The sequence below is a fragment of the Semicossyphus pulcher genome, unplaced genomic scaffold, assembly GCF_022749685.1.
Source record: "Semicossyphus pulcher isolate SPU_LCO1_2020_fin unplaced genomic scaffold, fSemPul1.0.p SCAF_1, whole genome shotgun sequence".
Lineage (NCBI taxonomy): Eukaryota > Metazoa > Chordata > Actinopteri > Labriformes > Labridae > Semicossyphus > Semicossyphus pulcher.
The window spans coordinates 36,352,222-36,379,986 of NW_027211603.1; the positions used below are offsets into that span (position 1 = coordinate 36,352,222).

The 27,765-nt window shown below is 41.3% G+C and overlaps 2 protein-coding genes across 2 annotated transcripts in view; one reads left to right on the forward strand and one right to left on the reverse strand.

The window, feature by feature from the left end:
- The first annotated feature begins 3,131 nt into the window (after positions 1-3,131).
- Positions 3,132-17,341, forward strand: LOC138610981 (toll-interacting protein-like). Its single transcript, XM_069655382.1, has 2 exons — positions 3,132-3,198; positions 13,068-17,341. Exons 1-2 carry the CDS (start codon positions 3,132-3,134, stop codon positions 13,289-13,291), a joined length of 291 nt encoding a protein of 96 aa, XP_069511483.1. The 3' UTR covers positions 13,292-17,341.
- LOC138591548 (mucin-2-like) overlaps positions 15,739-27,765 on the reverse strand; it is a 95,161-nt gene continuing 83,134 nt past the window's right edge. Inside the window, exons 41-50 of the mRNA XM_069662219.1 lie at positions 25,503-25,543; positions 24,778-25,004; positions 22,948-23,387; positions 22,600-22,610; positions 21,727-22,332; positions 20,347-20,445; positions 19,825-19,953; positions 19,687-19,726; positions 19,457-19,577; positions 15,739-16,121 (exon numbers count right to left, since the gene is read on the reverse strand). Of these exons, the coding sequence (XP_069518320.1) occupies positions 15,920-16,121; positions 19,457-19,577; positions 19,687-19,726; positions 19,825-19,953; positions 20,347-20,445; positions 21,727-22,332; positions 22,600-22,610; positions 22,948-23,387; positions 24,778-25,004; positions 25,503-25,543 (1,916 nt within the window). The 3' untranslated portion in view covers positions 15,739-15,919. The remainder of the gene's footprint in view (positions 16,122-19,456; positions 19,578-19,686; positions 19,727-19,824; positions 19,954-20,346; positions 20,446-21,726; positions 22,333-22,599; positions 22,611-22,947; positions 23,388-24,777; positions 25,005-25,502; positions 25,544-27,765) is intronic.

Sequence of the window (27,765 nt, forward strand, 5' to 3'; positions counted from 1 at the left end):
CCTAATAATTCCTTCAATTTCAAGAGGTACTCGCACCGCCTTCGGTGCTCGGGCCCTAATAAGAAGAAGAAGAAGAAGAAGAAGAAGAAGAAGAAGAATTCCTTGCATTCCAAGAGGTCCTCGCCACTGCGTGCAGTGCTCGGGCCCTAATAATAATTCCTTCAATTTCAAGAGGTCCTCGCACCGCCTTCGGTGCTCGGGCCCTAATAATTCCTTCAATTTCAAGAAGTCCTCGCACCGCCTTCGGTGCTCGGGCCCTAATAATAATTCCTTGCATTCCAAGAGGTCCTCGCCACTGCGTGCAGTGCTCGGGCCCTAATAATAATTCCAATTCCTTGCATTCCAAGAGGTCCTCGCCAATTATCCCTACAGTTCCAATAGGGTCCTTGCACCCGTCGGTGCTCGGGCCCTAATAATTCCTTCAATTTCAAGAGGTCCTCGCACCGCCTTCGGTGCTCAGGCCCTAATAATTCCTTCAATTTCAAGAGGTCCTCGCACCGCCTTCGGTGCTCGGGCCCTAATAAATAAAAATAATAAACGGAGCAAATCCAATAGGTCCTCGCACCACTCGGTGCTCGGGCCCTAATAAACGGACCAGATCCAATAGGGCCTTCGCACCACTCGGTGCTCAGGCCCTAATAATTCCTTCAATTTCAAGAGGTCCTCGCACCGCCTTCGGTGCTCAGGCCCTAATAATTCCTTCAATTTCAAGAGGTCCTCGCACCGCCTTCGGTGCTCGGGCCCTAATAAATAAAAATAATAAACGGAGCAAATCCAATAGGTCCTCGCACCACTCGGTGCTCGGGCCCTAATAAACGGACCAGATCCAATAGGGCCTTCGCACCACTCGGTGCTCGGGCCCTAATAATCGTTAGGGTTCCGAGAGGTCCTCGCCACTGCGTGCAGTGCTCGGGCCCTAATAATTCCTTCAATTTCAAGAGGTCCTCGCACCGCCTCCGGTGCTCGGGCCCTAATAATTCCGTCAATTTCAAGAGGTCCTCGCACCGCCTTCGGTGCTCGGGCCCTAATAATAAACGGAGCAAATCCAATAGGTCCTCGCACCACTCGGTGCTCGGGCCCTAATAATTCCTTCAATTTCAAGAGGTCCTCGCACCGCCTTCGGTGCTCGGGCCCTAATAAATAAAAATAATAAATGGAGCAAATCCAATAGGTCCTCACACCACTCGGTGCTCGGGCCCTAATAAACGGACCAGATCCAATAGGGCCTTCGCACCACTCGGTGCTCGGGCCCTAATAATCGTTAGGGTTCCGAGAGGTCCTCGCCACTGCGTGCAGTGCTCGGGCCCTAATGATTCCTTCAATTTCAAGAGGTCCTCGCACCGCCTTCAGTGCTCGGGCCCTAGTAATAATTCCTTCAATTTCAAGAGGTCCTCGCACCGCCTTCGGTGCTCGGGCCCTAATAATAAGAACTCCTTGCATTACAATAGGTCCTTGCCACTGCGTGCAGTGCTCGGGCCCTAATAATTCCTTCAATTTCAAGAGGTCCTTGCACTGCCTTCGGTGCTCGGGCCCTAATAAACGGACCAGATCCAATAGGGCCTTCGCACCACTCGGTGCTCGGGCCCTAATAATTCCTTGGGTTCCAAGAGGTCCTCGCCACTGCGTGCAGTGCTCGGGCCCTAACTACAACTTGCAGACTCGAATTAGTTTAATTGAAATTAACCCGAACAGAGTAAGCACTACTTTTATACCCTCCTTATAAGAATGACATCATGTTTTGCTGTTTAACTACCACACACACATTTCTAGCGTCAGGTCCACATGACCCAAAGCAAGTCCATGTCTTTCCAGTTCCTGGAAGTTTATTTGGATAACATTACAGTCTATTTCCAAAAAAATGATTTAGATCGTTTCCCGTAAATATTGGCACCTGACCCCAACATCTGCTAGACTATTTGCCAGATAAGTTAAGGGCTAGATTTTCCCCATCGCAATAAACAAAGCATTCTTTCACACAATACCACGTGGTCTAAATTTTCTACGGTGCTAAGTAGTTTACAACTAGATACAGTTTTGTAGCATTAGCTGTCTGTGGTTCAGTAGGTAAAGCATGTGGTCCATTTATCGAAGCATTGCTGGTTCAATCCCTTGGTCCTCCTGCCCACATAACTTTATGTGCAAGACATTGAACCATTCAATGAGGCATACTATGCAGGGCTTTGTGGAAAAGCACTATGTCAGTGCAAAACAAAGTCCCCTTGGTTAAGAATTTGCTTTATTTATCTGTATAATGATGCCAGTTGTCTTTGTTTTTCTCCTGTTCTGAAAGCTGATTGAAAATGTGAATTAAAATGTGACTTCTTCACTATGTTATAATAAAACGTTTCCGGAGCATTAAAGGCAGAACCACCAGACTGATCAACAGCTTCCTCCCACAAGCTGTTAGGATGCTGAACTGCTGATCTGGAATATGCACATTACTGCACCTTAGTCTCAGTCAGAGTCATAGTTCTAGTTTCAATTATTTATTCTTATAGTCATTTTAACTTTTCCATTTTGCACATTAATCACAGGCTGCTGCTATGGACATTTTATTACTGTCACTTTTATTGAGTCCTAAAGAAACGTTCTCTCATTTTGCGTACACTACTTTTGTATGTACAGCCGAATGACAATAAAGTTTGATTTGATTTGTTTTGAAAAGTGGAAGGAAAAGTATCTATTGTCTATCCAAAAAGGCACCATAGTCAAGTCATCAATGTCTTTTTTTTCTGTCTTTTTTTTTTTTTACAGTACCATAGCTGAAAATGCTTAAATATAATGTAAGATTTAGCAATTTTCTCTTACAACTGTTAACTGCGCTGTGGAGCAACCCAGAAAATAACCTTTGGGTTCAACCCATCTCTTAAATTGCGAAATGTTTCTCTCAATTACAGCTTGTCCTTGCATTGTATCTCTTCCCATTGAGAATGCATGAAGATGACACATTTCTTTAAAGCCTCACCTGAAGTACTGATTGTTTCTGATGATGAGCATAGGGAATGCAAGATGGTGGACCAGAATGATCTGTTTTTCATGTTAGGGACAAGTAAACATCAATTACGAGTACAAATAGTTAAGCCCTGAATCTTGTCTCTGTATCTTTCTGCCAGTCCTTACCATCAGGTGTGATGACCCAGCCTGTGGTCTTGATGCCCTCTGTGTACCAGCAAGGAGTTGGATATGTGCCCATAGCAGGTAAGACTCACTCACTCACTCACTCAATATCTCACACACACACACACACACACATACACAAACACACACAAACACACACACACACACAGAGTTATGTTTTGTTTTGTTTTGTTTTTGAGTGGCGGTAATAACTCATTTGAATATTTGCACTTGTTTAAAAAGAGAAACCATAGTATATAAGGACGAAATTGAACAAACAAAAAACTGGTAAAAATTTGGATAAGTTTGGAATACTTAAGACCAATAAGGATATATGGACAAACACATTGACCAATATGCTTTGAAAATAATAGAAAACAACTTTGGCTATAAATAAAGCCTTTTAATTAAAAATGAAATGATAACCAAGGAATGAATAGAGCGTAATAGTTGGCACTCCAGGTCAGGTCCTCAGCGAGATGAGCCTCCTGAATTAGCACCCAAAATGCTGTCAAAACGTTCAGAATCAGAAATACTTTTTTTTTTTTTTTATATTTACTTCTTTATTTTCCACAGCACAAACAAAACAATACAGACACCATCAAGAACAAAACAAGACCAAAATAAAATTGGGGGGGGTTACAGTATATTTCAAAGATTATAAAGATTATATAGTACACTTTCCAATTATTATTCTTTTCTGAGGCAATCAGTCAAATATTACAAAGTGCTACTACAGACTTCATCAAGACATGTTCTATAAAGATGCCAGGGATCTTGAGCATCATCAGACCTGTAATAGTCTTGAAGGGTTAGAGCAGCATGTTCCAAAGATAACAAGTCCATGAAGATGCTGCGCCAGTTCTCCAGATTGAAACAGTTTGGTTTGCGTTCTTTCCAGTTCATTAGAATGATCCGTTTGGCGGCTAAAATGCAAGTTATTGGACAGGGTTTGAATTCTATTTTAAGAGAAAATGACAGGTCTTTAGCAATGTCAGACCAAAAGTGTTTGACAAGTGGGCAGTACCACAGTAAGTGCATGAGTGTACCCTCTACTTCACAACCATGCCAGCACAGTTTGGATAAAGTGCAATCAATTTTATTCAATATACAGGGTGTTATATAGGCCCTGTGTAGAATCTTTAATTGTATAATCTTGTATCTTACACATTTTGATATTTTTGTAGTATTTCCAAGTGCTGACTCCCATTGTGTTGTAGATATAAGTGTGCCCATGTCACGTTCCCATTGAGTTTTGGTTTGAGTATTGCTGTCAGGCGTGGTTGAACGTAGAAGCCTGTACATTGCTGAGACGATGCCTTTCCTGACAGGAATTCCCTTTAGTTTATCATCCAGGACGCTATTCTTACCAATATCTATGCCTCTAGAAATTAATGATTTCATAACAGATTTTAATTGCAAATAAGAAGAAGAGTCCTTCACACCAAACTGTGTTTTCAGCTTATTATACGAAATCATATTTCCAATTTCCATCACTTGTTCCACCTGTTTGATATTGTGCTGCTGCCATACATTATTTTGGAGGGTTTTACTACCTGCAGTGAACAGAGGATTGTTCCATAGCGGACATGAAGGTAGGGAATAACCTTTAAAGGACAAGCGTTTCTGTAAGGTTTTCACTATTTCACATGAGAATTCTAACAGTGGATTGTCCAGCCATGGAATAATTTTAGGATTATACCACAGGACTGATAAAGTTAAATCTTTATTATGTTCTTCTAAAATTTGTTCCTCAAGTCTTTCCCAACTACCAATCTGTCTCACACCATTATATGCCCATTGCAGTGGGTATCTTGAGTTATATGCAATATAATATTGATAGATGTCTGGTAAACCTATTCCTCCGCTGGTTGGTGGGTTAATTCGTTTTTTATGACAGATCCTTGGTTTTTTATCATTCCATAGGAAGCCTGATTATAATTTATTAATTTCCTTAAACCAGTTTGGGGGGAATTTGAGCGGTATAGAAGACATCAGAAAAGCCAGCCTTGGTAACAAATTCATTTTTACGACTTCAGATCTACCCCATAGGGAAAGAGGCGAGACTGTCCATCTTTTGATGTCCTCCCTTATAAAGAAGGTCAGGTGCATTTATCTCACCTTAATTCCCAGGTATTTCATGCCTTTTGGCTTCCAGCTGAAAGGAGCAGAACATAAATGTGATTGAAAAGTATGTTGATTAAGTGGAATTGCCTCACTTTTGCTGTAGTATACTTTATAACCGGAGAATTGACCATAAGTGTCTATAAGCTTGAGCACTTGAGGAATGGAATGGGTTGGATCTGTTATTGTTAATAAAATGTCATCAGCAAACATGCTAGCCTTATAATCGTAGTCACTGATAGTGATACCTTTAATATCCTTTTGTGCACGTATGGCACAGGCAAGTGGTTCGAGGGCAAGAATCAAAATAATCGGTGACACAGGGCACCCCTGGCGTATGGAACGATATAGATGAAACGGTTTAGACCTTATACCGTTTGTTCTAACTGATGCAACCGGTTCATGATAAAGTGCCTTTATCCATTTCATGACAACTGGTCCAAAACCATATTTGGGAAGTGCATAAAATAAATATCTCCATTCTACTCGATCAAAGGCTTCTCTGCATCCAGCGGTATAGCTATCGCCAGATGCAGAGAAGCCTCTGCACTTGACATAACATGCATTAGCCTCCTTATGTTATTTGAGGCTAGGCGGCCTTTTACAAAGCCAGCTTAATCAGCATGAGTCAATGACGCTATGACCTTTTCCAATCGCCTGGCAAGAACCTTCGCGAGTAACTTGTAGTCGGTGTTTAAAATGCTCAGGGGCCTAAAATTACACATTTGCAGGTGGTCCTTGCCTGGTTTTGGGATTAGTGAGATAGTAGCTTGCCGCATGGTTAAAGGCATGGATTGATTAGTTACTATCTTAAACAACAGAGTTAGAAGCGGTAGGAGAATGTCTTGGAAACACTTAAAGAATTCACTTTAAGTCACCTGGCGTTTTACCTGTTACAAGGGATTTGATTTCATCCTTCAGTATAGGATTGTCTAATGCTTCCCTATCCTCTTCAAATACAGTCCCTGACAAAAGTCTTGTCGCTTATCCAAGTCTTAGGAACAACGAATAACAACTTTACTTGTAGTTGATCAATTGGAATCAGAAATGGCTTATATGAAAGGCAAAGCCCTCTAAATTATGCTTATTATACCAAAATAAAGTTTTTATATCATTCATTGAGTTTTTTTCATTTTTGTTTGCCCTCTCTTGTGGTCTGGAATGTAATGGGCAGCAAGAATGTCTTGATATTTCAGGCTGTTGATGTTGCCATCCACTCTGCGGATCTCTCGCACACCCCCATACTGGATGTAGCCCCAAACCATGATTTTTCCTCCACCAAACTTGACTGTTTTCTGGGTGAATCTTGGGTCCATGCGGGTTCCAACAGGTCTTCTGCAGTATTTGCGGTGATTGGGATGCAGTTCAACAGATAATTCATCAGAAAAATCAACCTTCTGCCACTTTTCCACTGTCCATCCTTTCTGCAAGCTGTGGGCCTTGGCAAATGCAACACACTTTTTTTGTTGTCTTCTGTTTAATGCTGGTTTCTGAACACTAATTCTTCCATGGAGACCACTGCGTGAGAGAATTCGACAAACTGTTCTTCCTGGACAGTCGAAGCAACAAACGGTCCTCTCGAACAGTTGTCTTACGTGGTCTGCCTAACCTGGGTTTGTCATGAACACCACCATTTTCTTCAAATCTTTTTCTTATCCTCTCCAATTGACGTTTGGATACATTAAAGATGTCTGCCACCTCAGCAGCAGCCTTGGTCTTCAGGCTCTTGATGATCAGCAATATGGTCTGTGGTTGAATCTTTGGCATGTTGTCAGAAGTCAGGTTGCACTTCACATCAAGGTCTGGTGTGCTGGTAGTACCCTACAACCTACCCCCTACAAGTTGCCTTATAAGCTTCCCATACAGTCTGCACTGACTGAACTGATGTAAGATTGATACATATAAACTCCTGCGTTTTTCCTCAATTATAGAAACAAAGTCTCGCTTTTGTTTAATCTCTGCTGGTAAATCCTGGAATATTCGGGAAGTTTTTCCTGACCAGGAAAGCAGTTTTTTCTTCGCCACCGCCTCAAGGATCCTTTGCCTGTCACTCCATCGAAGCAGGCGCACAAGATACGGACGCGGTGGTCCGGTTGGTCACGGGCGGGGGCGCAGACCGCGGTGCTGTCTTTCAATTTCTGGTATCGGGTCACTGTCTTTAAGATTAAACATATATTTTAGTATTTCATCCATCATCTTGGCTGGGTCAGAATTACCTGGCTCAAGCTTGCGTGTCTCCAGACCTTCTTCAAGGCCGACAAAGACCAGGTTATTTCTCCAGCTGTGTGCCTCCTGTGTTTGTAACGTGTTCACTTTTTTAGACAGAACTTCCAGGACTTTGCGGTCGGCCACGTAGTGGTCTTCTACATCTCCTATTCTTTTTTTTGTCATTTGAGATTCTGTTCACAATAGCCCGGGTTTCTTTTTTCAGGTCTTTCATTGAGCTGCCAAGTTCGTCCAGTCTTCGTTCAAATGACTCCTTGAGGTTATGTACTTCAGTTAGAAGTACCTGAGCCCAGGCTGGTGTTTGCTCGTCCGACATGATTTGTTTGATTGCTGCACGCCGCTCGCTTTCCTTTGTTTTGGCTTGGGTATCACGGGAAGAGTCAGAAAGAGACATACAGAAAGGCAGCAATGTTTTAAATAAACAAATCCAGTTCTTTACTTTAAGTAAATTGTCTTTTTGAGGCAGAATATCAGGTTTTAAGGACAGAGGTCTGCAAGAGCGTTCAGCTCGCCATTCCTCTCAGTCATGTGACTCGTGAAATTCACCAGAAATACTTTTTTAATCCCGGGGGGAAATTCAGGCATTACAGTAATGGACAATTAATAATTTCACTGTCTTGTCTCCCTACTTTCTTCCGTCCATAATAAACCTGTTGTCGGCCACAATGAACACAGATGCTAGCACCAGTTGCGCCACCCCACCATCGTTCTCCATTAGGCCCCTCCTCCCCCGACCTGGAAACAGATAGATGGAAAGGGAGACTTATCCGGTTTTTTTTGTTTCTAAGCAGTGATAACAAAAAGTGTGTTTTCACATCCTGCTGTTAAGTTAGTTATCTTGTCAGAAGATCTTTGTCTGATTGCTTGTGGAGCACATGTCCCAGGCTGAACAATCTAAGTGTGTCACATTTAATGCTGAAGTGAATCTTAGTAGGCTACAATCAATCAAATCAAATTTTATTTGTATAGCCCCAAATCACAACCAAAGTTATCTCAAGACACTTTACATAAAGAGCAGGTCTAGACCATACTCCTTATGTTATTTAGAGAGGCCCAACATGAATCCACTATGAGTAGCACTGAGCAAAATTCAACACAGTGGCGGAAAACTTCCTTTTAACAGGCAGAAACCTCGAGCAGAACCAGACTCATGTTGAACAGCCGTCTGCCTTGACTGGATGGGCCGAAAAATGGGATAGAAGGAGATGCAGGATAGAGACAGGCAGAAAGAGCAACAAGAAATCTTGTTACAACAACAACAACAGATAATACATACTTGTGGTTACAAAGGCAATAATACTGCTACACGTGTACAAATGTGTAACCTCCCTCTCCACTCATCTCCCATCTCCACCATGTCTTAATCATCCTCGGTGTCAGAGTCCAGTTTAACCTCACTGTTAATATCCTGGCGACCGTAACATTAACGTTACTCCCTGTCGTCAACTCCAACGTCATTCCCCATTGAGTCCCCCCACCCCGGGCCTGACAACTCGAAACTCCCGGTGGACTGAGCTCCAGTGCTAGTCTGAAAAATGACCACTAAAAGACCCCATGCACAGGACCTCGACACCGGGCAGAGTCAGAGAGTAATAGTGCTAGCTGCAAGGCTAACTTAGCTCTTGCTCTTAGCTGTTACACTGAGTGAACACAAGAATTGTTTGGACAGTCCTGCTTCCTCTGATTGGATGGTCAGTGGACAATGGCGAGGCGAGCTGATTGGCTGGTTAGCTGAGGCAGAGATGCAGGATAGAGACAGGCAGACAGAGCAACAACAACCGGGGCGGCTGTGGCTCAGTGGTAGAGTCGGTCGTCTTTCAATTGGAAGGTTGGAGGTTCGATCCTCAGCTCCCTCAGTCTACTTGTCAAGTGTCCCTGGGCAAGACACTGAACCCCAAATTGCTCCTGGTGGCATAGTATATATGTATATATGTAGTGTAAAAGCAGCTTTGAGTGGTCAAAAAGACAGTCCATTTACCATATGTTCTTGTTACATCCACAACAACAGATAATACTTATGGTTATGATGCCAATAATAGTGGCACAAATGTGTAAAATGAGCAAGAGCAGCATAGTAATGATAAAGGCTGATAATAATAATTGTAACAGTTGCAGTCAACAGGTCTACTATTAGCTTTAACAACTTTAATAATGATACTATGGGGGAGACTGATATTAATAGTGGTTGCAGTCTTGACTTGCAGTCGACTTTACCCCGACTTCCTCCTGCCAGTGGCCCAGTAACATGTCAGTAGAAAGTCAGAGTCAGCCGCAACAGGAAATACTCTTCACCGCCAGCAAGTGACCTGGTAAGGGAGGGGGCGGGGGGTATTGCAGCGAGCAATATGTCACCCTATTTAAAGAAAGCTTTATCATAATTCCATTATAACTGTGCTTCATTCTTCTCCACACTTTTATCTGCTCAGCTCGCCTCTGTTCAGTTATTTCTCCACAAACACCTTTATCTGCTGTAACTGCACACAGCAGCTCTTTCTGTAGCCTATCTCTCTTCCTACTAGGCATGAGGATGAATATTTGAGTAATGTTACACTACTCGCACAGTTAGCTTACATGCACCATGTCAGCCGTGACCAGGAAAATTTTGGAGTCAGGTCAGTCTCATATAGAATAAATGCACAAAGAAGGATCACAAATATATTTTACGATTTATATATCAATGACTCTCAATGAAATATGTTTCAGTGCACACAAAAATATTTGTCCTTCTATGTAAATGTAAAAAAATCCACATATAAATAAATAAGATTCACAAATGTATTTCTGACGCACACACAAATATTTCTTGTTGTATATGTAATGTATATACATATTTACATTATGTTATGAAAATGCACAAATATACGTATTTAAAAGTATTTGCAATTTTTGATTAAAACATTTTTGGACATTGTGACATTTACAGTGGGTACGGAAAGTATTCAGACCCCTTTAAATTTTTCACCCTTTGTTTCATTGCAGCCATTTGCTAAAATCGAAAAAGTTCTTTTTTTTTCTCATTAATGTACACTCAGCAACCCATCTTGACAGAAAAAAACAGAAATGTAGAACTTTTGGCAAATTTATAAAAAAAAAAAAACTGAAATATCACATGGTCATAAGTATTCAGACCCTTTGCTCAGTATTGAGTAGAAGCACCCTTTTGAGCTAGTACAGCCATGAGTCTTCTTGGGAATGATGCAACAAGTTTTTCACACCTGGATTTGGGGATCCTCTGCCATTCTTCCTTGCAGATCCTCTCCAGTTCTGTCAGGGTTGGATGGTGAACGTTGGTGGACAGCCATTTTCAGGTCTCTCCAGAGATGCTCAATTGGGTTTAGGTCAGGGCTCTGGCTGGGCCAGTCAAGAATGGTCACAGACTTGTTCCGAAGCCACTCATTTGTTATTTTAGCTATGTGCTTTGGGTCATTGTCTTGTTGGAAGGTGAACCTTCGGCCCAGTCTGAGGTCCTGAGCACTCTGGAGGAGGTTTTCTTCCAGGATATCTCTGTACTTGGCCGCATTCATCTTTCCTTCAATTGCAACTAGTCGTCCTGTCCCTGCAGCTGAAAAACACCCCCATAGCATGATGCTGCCACCACCATGTTTCACTGTTGGGATTGTATTGGGCAGGTGATGAGCAGTGCCTGGTTTTCTCCACACATACCGCTTAGAATTAATGCCAAAAAGTTCAATCTTGGTCTCATCAGACCAGAGAATCTTATTTCTCATAGTCTGGGAGTCCTCCATGTGTTTTTTGGCAAACTCTATGCAGGCTTTCATATGTCTTGCACTGAGGAGAGGCTTCCGTCGGGCCACTCTGCCATAAAGCCCCGACTGGTGGAGGGCTGCAGTGATAGTTGACTTTGTGGAACTTTCTCCCATCTCCCTACTGCATCTCTGGAGCTCAGCCACAGTGATCTTTGGGTTCATCTTTACCTCTCTCACCAAGGCTCTTCTCCCACGATTGCTCAGTTTGGCTGGACGGCCAGGTCTAGGAAGAGTTCTGGTCATCCCATACTTCTTCCATTTAAGGATTATTGAGGCCACTGTGCTCTTAGGAACCTTGAGTGCTGCAGAAATTCTTTTGTAACCTTGGCCAGATCTGTGCCTTGCCACAATTCTGTCTCTGAGCTCCTTGGGCAGTTCCTTCGACCTCATGATTCTCATTTGTTCTGACATGCACTGTGAGCTGTAAGGTCTTATATAGACAGGTGTGTGCCTTTCCTAATCAAGTCCAATCAGTTTAATTAAACACAGCTGGACTCCAATGAAGGAGTAGAACCATCTCAAGGAAATAAATATGAGTGTCACAGCAAAGGGTCTGAATACTTATGACCATGTGATATTTCAGTTTTTCTTTTTTAATAAATTTGCAAAAAGTTCTACATTTCTGTTTTTTTCTGTCAAGATGGGTTGCTGAGTGTACATTAATGCGGAAAAAAAAAGAACTTTTTCGATTTTAGCAAATGGCTGCAATGAAACAAAGAGTGAAAAATTTAAAGGGGTCTGAATACTTTCCGTACCCACTGTATATACAAACCGTTTAACCTGCATTTACGAAGCATTTTTGTTTTGTGAACTTCACTGCATTTGTGTGTGGGTAGGGGGAGTCTCAAAATACCCATTTTCAATAAACATATTTAAAACAAGAAATATTTTGTGTGATTCTGGAATACATGTGTGAATTTTATTTATTTATGTGTGGATATGGATTTTTTTACATTTCCTGAAATTTTCAGGAAAATGTCAGGAGTGTGTTGTGTTTAATAACGTATAAAAATTAATTAATGTATAAAAAGGGCTTTAGAGACTTTAGGTACCACAAGTAGGCCTGCAACCTGGGAGCGCAATGTTCTAGAGGGGTAATATGGCACTATGAGCTCTTTAAGATATGATGGTGCCTGACCATTAAGAGCTTTGTAAGTAAGAAGAAGGATTTTAAATTCTATTCTAGATTTTACAGGAAACCAGTGCAGAGAGGCTAATACAGGAGAGATGTGATCTCTCTTCCTAGTTCTTGTCAGCACACGTGCTGCAGCATTTTGTACCAGCTGAAGAGTTTTTACAGACTTATTAGGGCAGCCTGATAATAACAAATGACAATAATACAGCCTGGAAGTAACGAATGCATGGACTAGTTTTTCTGCATCGTTTTGAGACAAGATGTGTCTGATTTTTGTTGCGGAGGTGAAAAAAAGGCTGTCCTTGAATTGTATTTTAATTTGGAGATGAAGGACATATCCTGATCAAATAGAACTCCAAGATTCCTAACAGTTGTGCTGGATGCCGAGCTGATGCCATCCAGGTCATCAGCCTAAAGAGGAGTCTTTTCAGAGGTTTATTTGGAAACCCAAATGAAGGTGTTAAAGGTCAATTCTGTGGGAATGGATTATGGTCTAAGACTTAGGGAACCTATATGGTTCATTTAAAGGCAGAGGTCTCCTTTTACTATGTCCTCACTACACATGTTTACCACCCATCCTGTAAAAACAGGCTGATGCATGCATGTATAAAAGCCTGTAATAAAATACCATGCCAGTAATGTTTTATGTCACCTTTATTTATAAACCTTGTATAAGACCGGCTCTTCTGTGTCGCTAGGAGTGCCTGCAGTCTACAACCAGGGTATGGTGCCCATGGGAATGTCAGCAGCCATGCCAGCTGCCGGAGTCAAGGGGCCAGTGTGCAGCGAAGAGGACCTAAAGGCTCTGCAGGACATGTTCCCCAACCTGGATAAGGAGGTGGTCCGTACTGTGCTGGATGCACAGCAGGGCAACAAAGACGCTGCCATCAACTCTCTGCTGCAGATGGCTGAGGAGCTCTAAATGCAAAACACAAGCTCATATCAGACATGCCAGTACACTCACACAAACACACACACACACACACACACACACACACACACCCGTATGGAGCCTTGGTTGTCTCGGCTAACACACAGCTGTTTGCCACAACTGACACTGGACCCTAAAAGCATCACAACAACCATGTTCACTCACGGTGTTAAGAGGTCCCTGTTCAAGACCCTGTTTACACCTGGCAGTGATATGCATCCTGGTGTTCCAATAAGTACAGCACTCTACAACTGTCATTAGAATCGGTCTCCCCCTGTGATCACTTACCATGTATTCTTTTCATTATATAAAAACCTAAATTGACTGAAAAAAAAGTGTGACACAGACTTGCAGCAGGAAGCGATTATGGACAGAAATGTTGAACTGATATAAAATTAGTTTGATGGTGACGCCTGATGATGCTCTATATTTGAGTGGTTCATGAGTGAAGTGTATAGACTTCACTGCAGACTGCACTCTCTGTTAAATGTGACAAACAAACTGATAGGTATGCATTATACCATGAAACATCTGTATCCTTACTGCGCTGCCTTATTATGACCCGATCTTTGGTAACACCTCGTTTCACGGAGCAGATCATCTCGAGACCCCCCACTGATGCATGAACTAGTTTTTACATGCTTGGAATAACGTGAGCAATAATAAATCCTTAAATTTGTGTTCAGACCGAAAGAGGAATTTATCTGTAAGAAATAAATGCGGCGCATCACGCAAATGTGAATCATTTTATTCATCCATGTACTCGTATACTTAGTTTTTTCAACTCTTGAAATTGTTGTGAAGCTGTGTGAGATTCCCCTGACGTCCTAGGAGTGCAATAAAAATAGTGATCCAAACTCTATTAAAAAAAGCATAATAAAAGACGTTTGTTTGTCTCATTTGCAGAAAGACCTGAAAAAGAAAGATTTTTAACTTTATTTGGGTATCCTTTCAACCTGCTCATTGCAATGAAATCACAGTAAAATCTGGTTAGTTTGGGTTCATAGCACTGTAGTAAGACAGATTTTAGACGGATTTTTTAGATTCTAGATGCACTGAAACTGCCACTGTGCAGAGACAGATGGAAGCAGCAGGGAAGTTCCTCCAGACAGTTCCTGGAGATATGGTACAATTCTAAATAGTGTGTGCAACTTGAGGTGATGTTTTTGACCAAGCCTGACGCATTTCATTTGCCAACATATCTAGAAGGTTGAATACTTTCAGGTTGTGTTTAAAAATGCCAGTTAACACAAATGGACAGGTGTAAACAGGGTCTAAGTTGGAAAATTCTAATGTCTTGACAGAATTATTAACATTCTTATCAGTAGAGTCAAAAGAAAATAGGGATAGAAGGAGATGCAGGATAGTGCAGGATTGTGACTTCATGGGTTCTGTAAATTCTACTAGACCAAGTTAAACATTGTTTAGCGGTCTTTCACTGTATCCATAGCAACCCAATCCATTTTCTTTTTATGTTGATGTTGTTAATCGTGTGTGGAGTACCTGTCTGTAGTAACCTGCAGTGAGCTGAGTTTTTTTGTGATCCTCAATTTGATAAAATATAATGGAGGCACTAAATTATTTAGAATTCTTTAGGGAGACAAAAAAAATTGAGAGTGAAAGCAAAATTTTAATGTAAACCATTTTCAGTGATAAGGTTTGTTTAGTAATATCTGTAAAGTCTACAAAAAGGTTCATGTGACATGGAGGCCTGAATAATTATTTTGTCCATTTTTAATTAGCTAAGAATCCACAGCTAACTCCCTCCCCAAAGACAAGTGTGTGCTTTAGTTCATGGTCTACAGAGACATGCTTCATATGTTTTCTGGTGATAATTAACATTCCCTTACAATACTTACTATCAACAGGTTGAAACTTGTACATAAGAAAAAAAGAAACAGATTTAGAGAGCTCGCTCATGCTTCATAGTTCTTAAATGCCTGGGGACACTGCACATCTGAGCAGCCTGTAATGACTGACTTACAGAACTGCTGCAAAACCCACTGTTGACACTCACCCACTGCTCAGACATGCAGTGTGGACCAGGTGTTTAGCCTCAGTATTTTTAGTTCCTAAGGTTTTCCATTTTTAAGTTTGTTGTTTCTGCTATCATATAACAAATACTGTACTCTTTATGTTGTGACTTTGACTTGCAAAGCTATTGCTGTTGAAATTCTTAAATCTACGTTATTTGAATCTTTCTCATGTGTTTTTGTTATAACAATTTAAGTGCTGCACATTTCTGTAGGTCAAGGTACTCAGTTCTTAAAGTCAATTTTCAGGTTTAATTTTAAAACAAAAAACAGGCCGTTTTTTGTGTAGTTCTTATGTCACAGTCTGGGATTATAGATCTTTTTAATAGATACATTTCTATTGCACATAAAGTTCCTTATTTCCAGGCAATCAGTAAGAATGTCCATACAAGTGTTTTTGTTGCAGATACCTAACTTTAATAAGTTGAATGAAGAAAGATTACATCACTGTAGTATGTAGTGACATTAAAAAAAGAAGACAGTTTAACTAGAACTAATGAAATCTAACAAGAATAAGAAGGTCAAAGGTTAAGTCTTGAATCGTGTCTTCAAGGGTTCAGTCCGGTGTTAAGCAGAGAGGAACTGCTCAGCGTCTCCTGCGGCGCTTCAGTGGAACAGTTGTCCCTCCCACACACTCTGCTCTGTTGCAGTGACAGGTTTCCACTACAGTATAGCTGTGCTGGACCTTGGAGCCATCAGCACATTGCAGCTCCACCTGCCTCTCACTGGTGGTGTCTTCTTGGCAACACTCACACTGGTGCATCATTGTGTTAGCTGCAGCAGAATACCTGCACACACACATCAAGACAACAACTCTTAATCTTCTCCACTGATTACAACAGCTTACCTCATGTTTTCATGTATTAATCAGGCCGGGGCCCACCACATCCAAGTTTCTTCATTAAAATGAAGAGGTTAAAAATGTGGCCCAATCAGTCTCTTTCTGAAAAATATCTATCAGATGAATCACTCAAGCTTAAAATGAGTTTAAAATGTGTTTTTTCAACATGAATTGCCCATTAAATACTGATGTATTCACTTCTCATCACCTCTTTGACCTGTGTTAGACCATCTGCGTTGTTAAAGCTCTTCAAACTTCAAAGTCCAAAGCCAGAAAACAAAAAACAGGCCATGTTTTGTGTAGTTCTTACATAACAGGCTGAGATTACTGATCATTTAAATAGATAACATTTTACTGAACAAAAAGTTCCTTATTTTCAGGCAATCATTTATATATGTGCAAACAGCACAACTGTTTGCTCTGCAGTGCACTTTGGGGTGCATTTAACCCTCTGCGTGTGCTTCGATAATTAGGCAAGTCTTTTTGTGTCATTTGCACAGGTTTAGTGGGTGCAAAAGCCACGTAATCCTTAAGTGAATTCCCCCCTATGTGTATATAGGCTTGAACAACAGACACGAACTACCTGCACAACAGGATCCAGGTAGAACATGTTCCAGAATCCAAATCTCACACTGAGATCAACTAGATCATCAGAGCCTTGACACATCACTATGCTACGACGGAGTATGAGGGCCACATATATGCTCTAAGACTTTGAGAATTCAGTCATAATATTTCAAGAATAAAGTCATAATTTTACGGGAAAAAAGTCATAATATTACAAGAATAAAGGCATAATTTCATGAGAAAAAAAGTCAAAATATAACGAGAATAAAGTCGTAATTTTATGCCATGGTTAGCCTGTATCTTAGTTTGAAGGGTAACATCAGAAGAGCAGCCAGTCGCCCGCGTTATAATGACTAAGATCACAAGTCATTTTCAAATAAAATCACTTTTCAGAGTCCTGATAGTTATGACAGTGGTGCTGATGTTCCGAAAGATTAAATATTTTGTATTTGTGAAACCTATACTAATGTATTGATATATAACTGTTCAGTGTGCTGGCGCATTACTAGGCAGGAGATCTCACATGTTCTCGCGGGGTACATGTATGCTATGCTTCCATGCTACCAGGTGTGTTCAATAAAGAATACATAAATACATAAATACAGCTCCGGCTCAAGTTGTGTTAAGCCTCCTGTGCAATCATTTATAAGCATAACTTCCCAAGATGTTCACTGTGAAGTTAAACTTCACATGTTCCTCATTTCAGTGACTGGCTGCTCTTCTTATATTTATAATATATTAAACATATTTAGGCAAACAATAGTCTAAAGTAACGACTTTATTCTAGTAAACAATAACTTTATTCTCATAATATTACGACTTTCTTCTCCTATAAGTCGTACTATGCTTCTCCTGTACCTTTTTAAAAATTTGTAATCTTACTTTTAAAATGAAGTAGCAAAACTGGCTGCAGCCTAGAGCTGTAGCTAATAGAAATGCAGCAGGGTTAGTAAATTATAATGACATGTTGACCTTGGATAGTTGGTTATGTTTCAAAACAATTTTTGCAAGTTCAGCCTTGGTTTTGTGAACATCAATGCCATGTTAATAAAAACTCACCAACGTAAAGGTTTTCTAGTGTCATTATAATAGAAAATTATTAAGGATCAAAATGATGATTAACTAGAGGGATGCACAATGAAGGAACTTTAACTGTTAACTAGGCTTTCTTTAGGCTCAATAGTAATAATAGTAATAATTATGGTAGTAATAGCACAGATTTATTCTGTGGCATTACTAACATAACCTTATCTTTAACATGTTTTCATATGTAAAATAACCTATTTCTATATCTGCTGAGAATCTTTATGGCTCATCGAGCATAAGGTAAGTGAAAGTGCAAGGATAGTTCTTTACAGCTAAATTAAATTGGAAACTCTGAACATAACCTCCTCCAGAACAGGTTAGTGTGCATGTGTACATTGGGGATCAAGCAAGGTTAAAGTAAATAAACTCTGATTTTAGGCTCATGCCTAGCTAACCCACTAATCTTGCTTTGTAATACAATCCTCTGGACCAACAAGAGGTATATTCAGGGTCATAAAAGCGATGTCTTTCTCTTTGTGCCTTTGTAGGTATGAGAGACGATTGGAGATGATGGACTCGGGGACAGTGGGCAGTGCTTGTTGGTCTGTGTAAAGCACTTTGAATTGTCTTGTTGCTGAAATGTAATATATATAAATAAACTTGCCTTGCCTTGCCTTGCCTTGCCTTGCCTTGCCTTGCCTTGCCTTGCATTAATGTGGCCCAAGACACATGCATACAAACTGCCAAACGTATCTGGATCTAAATGCGTCCTCAATCCGTCCTGGGTGTGTTCACACTTGCTCTTAACCCTCCTGTTATGTTGCAGGTCAAATTGACCCTTTTCAAAGTTTGAAAATGTAGGAAAAATATAAATGTATTTTTTCAGTATGAAACTTCTTCTGCTGCCCTTAATTGGTGTTATCAACATTTAAAATGCTTCATCTCGTGTATTTCTGTTTATATCACACAGGTACTCTTTGGGTCAATTTGACCCGGCAGTAAAAGTGGAGGCTAAAAGGGGTCAAAGTATCAGATTTACACCAGTTTTATCTTTGCAAATGTGAGACATAAGGTATTTCCTACTCCCTCCCACCTTACAGTATTTCACCCCAGTCACACACACACACCCGCATGTGCACATGCACGCACGCACTTGAAATAGGCGAGTCTGGTGTCTGAAGATGAAGACCATGTTCAGGTCAATTGTGATTCTGAATATTCTGATTATGAACTGCCTGATAATGAAATATCTATTTCTCCTCCTCCAAGCAAGACATTCATGTAAAAAATGGTGAAATACAGTGGTCCTCTTCCCCAAATATATGTCAGGCAATACTGTCTGTAAAAAACACAATACAGACAGTGCCAGGGCCCACCAGAATCGCGGTGACTCGCGTCACAGACATCAAGTCAGCTTTTGAGCTCGTCATTCCTAATTCAACACAGAAAATCCTTCTGGAAATTACTAATCTAGAAGGGAGACGTGGTTTTCGGGAGAAGTGGAAGGAGCTGAATCAAAAACATTTACATCCGTATTTGGGGCTCCTCATACTGGCTGGGGTCTATAAGTCAAATGATGAATCGACAGCCAGCCTGTGGGATGCAGAAACAGGCAGGCCCATATTTCAAGCCAGCATCTCTCTGGAGACTTTTCACATATTCATCGTCTGAACACCTACAAAGACTTACATGGACAAGCTTCCACAGTGTCCAGCGCAGTATGTCATGTTGACCGGCAACAAGCTCTTACAGTCGTTCACCTTGATGACTTCCTGCTTACCGAGGACCTCACAGACGCTGCGCAGCTTGCCTGTAAGACACAGCAACTGTTCTATCAATGGTCCCAACAGGCTCTAACACACAGATTTGTCCTCCAAATCAGGAGTTATTATTTAAATATTCTGCATCCACTAACTTACAGGTTCTGCAGCATCCACTAGCGTCAGTTGTTTCTGTACCCTGGAGGAGGAAGACAAATGTCATGTTTTGTGTCAGACATGGACAGTATGTGTTGAGACAGGGGAGGGATCTTAGTTATAGAGATTTGATTAACTTACAGGTTCACAGTCCAAGGGATTAAAGGCAGGGCAAATGGTCTTGGTCTCCATAGTCATAATCTTTCCATTAATGTTCTCACATTTATATTGCACACACTTGTTGCTGGGAAGTACAAACGTTTTGTTGACCTTTATCATGAGAAAAACAGAAGCAAATTCAAATTATAATCAAATAAATCATCTTTAACCTTTTCAACTCATATGCCAAGCCAACTTTGCCTTAATGCAACTACACTTGTGATCCAGAGGAAGTGTGCCAATACCTTAAGGATTTAATTGTGACAAGATGATATAAATAGCTTCAGGCTTTTTTTTTCATTTTATCAGATTTTCATCACTTACTTCAAAACGTTTCAAGTTTTGAAATAAAGCTAGCTTTTTGTGCAAAGTGTATTTTTCTTTTCTCCTTGTCTTACTTTCATTAAAAAACATTCTGAATATATATATATATCTTAATTGTTGATTGTAAAAAAAGAAATTGTATAGAAATGGAGGAAAAGGCTCCACAGCGGCAGTACTGACCTCAATTATATGTGTTGTGTTGTCAGGTGCAGTGAGAAAACAGCTCTTCTGAACACATTTCCCGCAACACTCTTCAGGTACAGCCTGGTATTCAAAACCCTGGTGAGTGACAGAGAGTGAAAAAAAATGAAACATCTTTGGGTTTGTAAGAAATTGCTGCTGCATAGTTTATAATGTGTAATAAAATGAGTCAATAAAAAAAACAATAAATAAATAAAACAAACTTTAATGCATAATTTAAAACTTAGCATGCATTTATTTTTTCATTGTAAAAGTATCGTTCCCCCCACAAACAACGTATCCTATTTGTGGATCAGATTTGTGTATAATTCACCTAATATCTCATTTTTTTTCTATTTTTGTCAGATAGCATCACAAGTAGGCTTTATTATAGTTGGTTATTTACTGTTACTATTTTTACTGTATTTTATTCTCATATATATTTAAGAGCTCATTTAAAGCTGTAGTAGGTAACATTATTAAAAATAACTTTTTGTCTTATTTGCTCAAAGTGTCACTTTAAACATGCAGTAGTACATGAGAGAGATAATCTGTGAAAAACAACGCTCCCGAAACACAACAACCAATCAGAGCTGAGCAGTCTCTCAGGCTGCTGTTAATCACACGCTGCAAAGCAGCTCTACGCATGCTCACACGGTCACGCACAATTTCTTCAGTGTGCACAGCGTCAGCTGGTTTGTGTCCACAATGGCTTAAAAAACAACCACCACAAATGAAAAACTGCCCATCCCTCCATTGCCAACTACGGCTTACACTACAAAGACCGTTAAAGCGAAGGAGAAAAAAGAGGAAAAGCAAGCTAAAAGGAAAGAGTTGGACTGAGACTGAAACGAGACGAGAGTAAACATTGGAGCGGCATTTCTGAGGTGGAGAGAGCTACGGGACCTGAAAGGATTAAAAACAGATGCTGAGTTAAACAGTTCTGCTCAACAAGTAATTACCCCAGTTTAATTTCTGCCGTATTTGATTCACATTGCTAAGATGTCTGCCGTTACTGTAATGTTACATCGGTGTTGCAGTCAGGCTAACATTAGCTTGTTCCCGCTGCTGCTGCTGTTTGTCCACTGTCCAGGCAGTGTTACCGTTTCAGACTTTCTCCTGATAGTTCTGTGTGCCTATTAACATGTGAGGGACTTTATACAACTCCTTTGGGCACCTTGCACCCCAGTAAGCACCCAGATATACACTGTAGACCATGTGATCTAGATCGATTAAAGATGGCCAAAAACATAATGGTGCACAAATTTTCCCAAGTTTGTTTTCATTAATTATTTAGTTGTGTTGCATTTAGCATGCTTTAGTGGAAGAGTAGTAGTGAATGTGTGTGCATTTGTTGTTAAGACCTATGACTGAGCTTACTTCAGAGCAGTTGGTGTTGCAAACAATAGGTTTGCAGTGAATGATGTTCAGCTTTGTGATTGGATCCATTTTTGGGCCACAGTAACACTCCTGGCAGGGCCCCGGCTTGAAAGCCTCTCCCGCTCCTGATGTTGTTGTTGTTGTTCCTGAAGGTTGTCCCGCTCCAGTTGTTGTTGTTGATGTTCCTGATGGTTGTCCCACTCCTGGTGTTGTTGTTCCTGAAGGTTGTCCCGATCCAGTTGTTGTTGTTGTTGTTCCTGATGGTTGTCCAGCTCTTGCTGTTGTTGTTCCTGATGGTGGTCCCACTCCTGCTGTTGTTGTTCCTGATGGTTGTCCCGATCCTGATGTTGTTGTTGTGGTTGTTCCTGATGGTTGTCCAGCTCTTGCTGTTGTTGTTCCTGATGGTGGTCCCGCTCCTGCTGTTGTTGTTCCTGAAGGTTGTCCCGATCCAGTTGTTGTTGTTGTTGTTCCTGATGGTTGTCCAGCTCTTACTGTTGTTGTTCCTGATGGTGGTCCAGCTCTTGCTGTTGTTGTTCCTGATGGTGGTCCCACTCCTGCTGTTGTTGTTCCTGATGGTTGTCCCGATCCTGATGTTGTTGTTGTTGTTCCTGATGGTGGTCCAGCTCTTGCTGTTGTTGTTCCTGATGGTGGTCCCGCTTCTGCTGTTGTTGTTCCTGATGGTTGTCCCGATCCTGATGTTGTTGTTCCTGAAGGTTTTCCCGCTCCAGCTGTTGTTGTGGTTGTTCCTGATGGTTGTCCAGCTCTTGCTGTTGTTGTTCCTGATGGTGGTCCCGCTCCTGCTGTTGTTGTTCCTGAAGGTTGTCCCGATCCAGTTGTTGTTGTTGTTGTTCCTGATGGTTGTCCAGCTCTTACTGTTGTTGTTCCTGATGGTGGTCCAGCTCTTGCTGTTGTTGTTCCTGATGGTGGTCCCACTCCTGCTGTTGTTGTTCCTGATGGTTGTCCCGATCCTGATGTTGTTGTTGTTGTTCCTGATGGTGGTCCAGCTCTTGCTGTTGTTGTTCCTGATGGTGGTCCCGCTTCTGCTGTTGTTGTTCCTGATGGTTGTCCCGATCCTGATGTTGTTGTTGTTGTTCCTGATGGTTGTCCAGCTCTTGCTGTTGTTGTTCCTGATGGTGGTCCCGCTCCTGCTGTTGTTGTTCCTGAAGGTTTTCCCGCTCCAGTTGTTGTTGTTGTTTTTCCTGATGGTTGTTCAGCTCTTGCTGTTGTTGTTCCTGATGGTGGTCCCGCTCTTGCTGTTGTTGTTCCTGATGGTTGTCCCACTCCTGCTGTTGTTGTTGTTCCTGAAGGTTGTCCCGCTCCAGTTGTTGTTGTTGTTGTTGTTCCTGATGGTGGTCCCGCTCCCGCTGTTGTTGTTCCTGAAGGTTTTCCCGCTCCAGTTGTTGTTGTTGTTGTTCCTGATGGTTGACCAGCTCTTGCTGTTGTTGTTCCTGATGGTGGTCCCGCTCCTGCTGTTGTTGTTCCTGAAGGTTTTCCCGCTCCAGTTGTTGTTGTTGTTTTTCCTGATGGTTGTCCAGCTCTTGCTGTTGTTGTTCCTGATAGTGGTCCCGCTCCTGCTGTTGTTGTTCCTGAAGGTTTTCCCGATCCAGTTGTTGTTGTTGTTGTTGTTCCTGATGGTTGTCCAGCTCTTGCTGTTGTTGTTCCTGATGGTGGTCCCGCTTCTGCTGTTGTTGTTCCTGATGGTTGTCCTGATCCTGATGTTGTTGTTGTTGTTGTTCCTGATGGTTGTCCAGCTCTTGCTGTTGTTGTTCCTGATGGTGGTCCCACTCCTGCTGTTGTTGTTCCTGATGGTTGTCCCGATCCTGATGTTGTTGTTGTTGTTCCTGATGGTTGTCCAGCTCTAGCTGTTGTTGTTCCTGATGGTGGTCCCGCTCCTGCTGTTGTTGTTCCTGATGGTTGTCCCAATCCGGATGTTGTTGTTGTTGTGGTTCCTGATGGTTGTCCAGCTCTTGCTGTTGTTGTTCCTGATGGTGGTCCCGCTTCTGCTGTTGTTGTTCCTGATGGTTGTCCTGATCCTGATGTTGTTGTTGTTGTTGTTCCTGATGGTTGTCCAGCTCTTGCTGTTGTTGTTCCTGATGGTGGTCCCACTCCTGCTGTTGTTGTTCCTGATGGTTGTCCCGATCCTGATGTTGTTGTTGTTGTTGTTCCTGATGGTTGTCCAGCTCTTGCTGTTGTTGTTCCTGATGGTGGTCCCGCTCCTGCTGTTGTTGTTCCTGATGGTTGTCCCAATCCGGATGTTGTTGTTGTTGTTGTTCCTGATGGTTGTCCAGCTCTTGCTGTTGTTGTTCCTGATGGTGGTCCCGCTTCTGCTGTTGTTGTTCCTGATGGTTGTCCCGATCCTGATGTTGTTGTTGTTGTTGTTCCTGATGGTTGTCCAGCTCTTGCTGTTGTTGTTCCTGATGGTGGTCCCACTCCTGCTGTTGTTGTTCCTGATGGTTGTCCCGATCCTGATGTTGTTGTTGTTGTTCCTGATGGTTGTCCAGCTCTAGCTGTTGTTGTTCCTGATGGTGGTCCCGCTCCTGCTGTTGTTGTTCCTGATGGTTGTCCCAATCCGGATGTTGTTGTTGTTGTGGTTCCTGATGGTTGTCCAGCTCTTGCTGTTGTTGTTCCTGATGGTGGTCCCGCTTCTGCTGTTGTTCTTCCTGATGGTTGTCCTGATCCTGATGTTGTTGTTGTTGTTGTTCCTGATGGTTGTCCAGCTCTTGCTGTTGTTGTTCCTGATGGTGGTCCCACTCCTGCTGTTGTTGTTCCTGATGGTTGTCCCGATCCTGATGTTGTTGTTGTTGTTGTTGTTCCTGATGGTTGTCCAGCTCTTGCTGTTGTTGTTCCTGATGGTGGTCCCGCTCCTGCTGTTGTTGTTCCTGATGGTTGTCCCAATCCGGATGTTGTTGTTGTTGTTGTTCCTGATGGTTGTCCAGCTCTTGCTGTTGTTGTTCCTGATGGTGGTCCCGCTTCTGCTGTTGTTGTTCCTGATGGTTGTCCCGATCCTGATGTTGTTGTTGTTGTTGTTCCTGATGGTTGTCCAGCTCTTGCTGTTGTTGTTCCTGATGGTGGTCCCGCTCCTGCTGTTGATGTTCCTGAAGGTTGTCCCGCTCCAGTTGTTGTTGTTGTTGTTGTTCCTGATGGTTGTTCAGCTCTTGCTGTTGTTGTTCCTGATGGTGGTCCCGCTCTTGCTGTTGTTGTTCCTGATTGTTGTCCTGGTGTTGTTGTTGTTGTTCCTGATGGTTGTCCTGGTGTTGTTGTTGGTCCTGATGGTGAACCTGGTGTTGGTATCTTGGAACCAGGCTAAAGAATACAAATTGATTAATGTTAACTATCAAACATTTCATCACATATTTAGAGAAAGCTGTTACATCTGTATTTTAGTTCCTTTGTTCTGGATCACAAACAGTAAAATGACCCATTGTGGCTTTATATTCAGAATGACCAACCAAACAAGAAGTGTAAACATGAGTCAAACTGGTACTGGTACTTCATTACACAGAATGTTTTGTTAACTGCAAAACTACATCATCAATGTTTTATGGAACCCTTGGTAAAACAAATAGGAATTCCAAGGACTGGCTGCTGTTCACACTGCACTTTGTTGCACCTTGATTCTTAAGGTTTTGGTATTTCATAAAGAGCTGAATTGAGATATTGTTCATTATGGGTGTTGTTAAACCGGGTCACAGTTGTTCTGTGATCCATACGGGTCAGCCCCACGGTTCGCCTCACAGTTGGTATATTGACATCTGGAATTTGAACTGCACACTTACCATGTACTCAGTACCTTCAAAGACACATACACCTTTAGGTACTGCAAAAAAGAAAAAAGATATGAGTCAGATTAATTTTGACATTTGCCATTTGTCAGAATTTTTAAGCTTAACTAACTGTATGAATTTTGAAAAGGCTCATATTTTAAAATTAATGACCAGAACAATCATAAAATCCTCTTCCAAACCATTGACCATTAACTCTGTTTTTAACATACCGTGCAATCTGTCTACAAACTCTGCATATGAAAATTTTGTAGTCTACTTCAGAAATAAGATGATGTGAATTTTAATACCCAATAATCTTTGTATTTATGAGGAAACACTGGGGAAGTTTGTCCTGGTAGGTGCTGAAATGCTCTGCAAAATCATTTCCCAACTAAGAAAAGCAACGTGCCTTTTAGATCCCGTCCCGACATCCTTTTTAAAAATATTTTCTGAATTTTTTAATCACGATCTTCTTAACATTGTGACACTTGGCCACCTTAGTCCAAAGGTTCGATACTGAAGTGCATTCCCAGAAAGCATGAAAGTATGTACCAATAATATCCTGATTACATCTAGTACAGTTTGGACATCTGTTAGCTTCATTTTGAAGCGCCTGTATGGTTAGGCATAATATTTATGCACAAACTTAATAAATAAGTTGGTGTGCTGGATTTTTTTAATGAGATAAATTTATCTGACCAGATAATGTCCCAGATGAGTTCCAGGTTTTGTCCTTCAAAGTCACAGTCCTAAGAGTTAGTCACCCCCAAAGTTTTTGCACATTTCGAGATAAAATCATTATACATTTTGGATCAGTCCAGTAGAGGATTTTAGGGGGTTAATCGAAGCATTCAATGGATGAGCGGATAAAGGTAATTCCCATGGAACTCCGTGGGCATGGATTGCTGACTTTAATTGCAGATACAAAAACCAAGAAGACCCAGGAAGAGAATAACATTCCTTAAGCTGTTGAAATGAAAGTAATCCATTTCTATCATACAGATCTAAAAGTCTGTGGACTCCCCCAGAGGCCCAGCTTTTATTGTAGTATGGGCTGGAGTTCTGTAGTAGATTGTAATTATACCATATTGGAGGGCAGTCACATAGCTTGACATTACAACCCATTTCTGGACATCTTACCAGATTTGCAGATTTTATAATTGGTCCAAATATTGTATGTGCTGATTTCAGTTTTGTCCAGCAGAATATTACATCTGCTAATCTACAAGGTTTCACTAGAGCCTGCTCTATCTAAGTTGTCAATGCCTTAATCTAAAAGGACCAGCAGTATAATTTGAAATCAGGGAGTGCCAGACCTCCAGATTCTTAGAGCGCTGAAGTGTGCGCATACGAATGCGAGGTCTTTCGCCATCCCAAATGAATTTAGAAGTCATAGATTGTAGTTCTTCAAAGTATGTAGGTGGCGAAAGCAAAGGGATCATAGAAAATAGAAAATTCAGTCAGCCAAGAAGGTTTTATTTTTAAAATTGAAATCGTGCCTTGCAATGACATTTTAAGATTAGACCATCTCTGGATATCAGATGAAATTTCAAGTTTCAGTTTTTCATAGTTTGTTTCCGATATATGCGATTTATGATGTGAGAATTTGGTTGTAGTCAAAGTATGTAAAACTAGAGTCATGCCATTGTATATATGGAACACCTGGTTGCTTTGTTGAAACATTCAGAGGAATGAGAAGGGATTTATCCCAGTCGATGTGATAACCAGAAAACTGACTAAATTGGGTAAAGACTTGTAATATTTGAGTTAAAGAGATGGAAATATTAGTAAAGTAGGAATCTCCCTGAGGTGAAGCATGTGTGTGTGGAGGCAGCAGTGAGAATTTCCACGTCATGTCACAGTTACTTTCTGCTTTCCTCAAGATAGCAACGCTCCACCCGTTTGCTGAACCACACCCGATTTTAAGACCAACACGCCCATGGGCGCTAACGTGGCACTAAGATCACTTAATGTGGGTGCTGGGGGTAAAAATGACAACTGTGTCCCATGGAAAATAGCAATAGCTTTGCGCCAGGGGTACGATAGGGCCCTCTGTATTAAACAACTACAGACCTGTCTCTTACTTCGTGTTTATAGTTAAGATTTTGATAGAGGGCTGTTTAGACAACTCAACACCTTCTTAAATTCTAGTGGTCATCCTGACAAATCAATAATTAGATGAGCCAAAACTTCCTTCAATTAAACAGGAATAAAACAAAGATTATTTTGTTCGGAAACAAACAGAAAAGGCTCAGCATTAGTAAACATTTTCAGT

Excerpts from the sequence above, each read along its gene's own strand:
- LOC138610981 (XM_069655382.1), top strand. The coding sequence starts at position 3,132 with ATGACCCAGCCTGTGGTCTTGATGCCCTCTGTGTACCAGCAAGGAGTT. Across the intron at positions 3,199-13,067 it reads TGGATATGTGCCCATAGCAG|GAGTGCCTGCAGTCTACAAC; the intron begins GTAAGACTCACT and ends CTGTGTCGCTAG.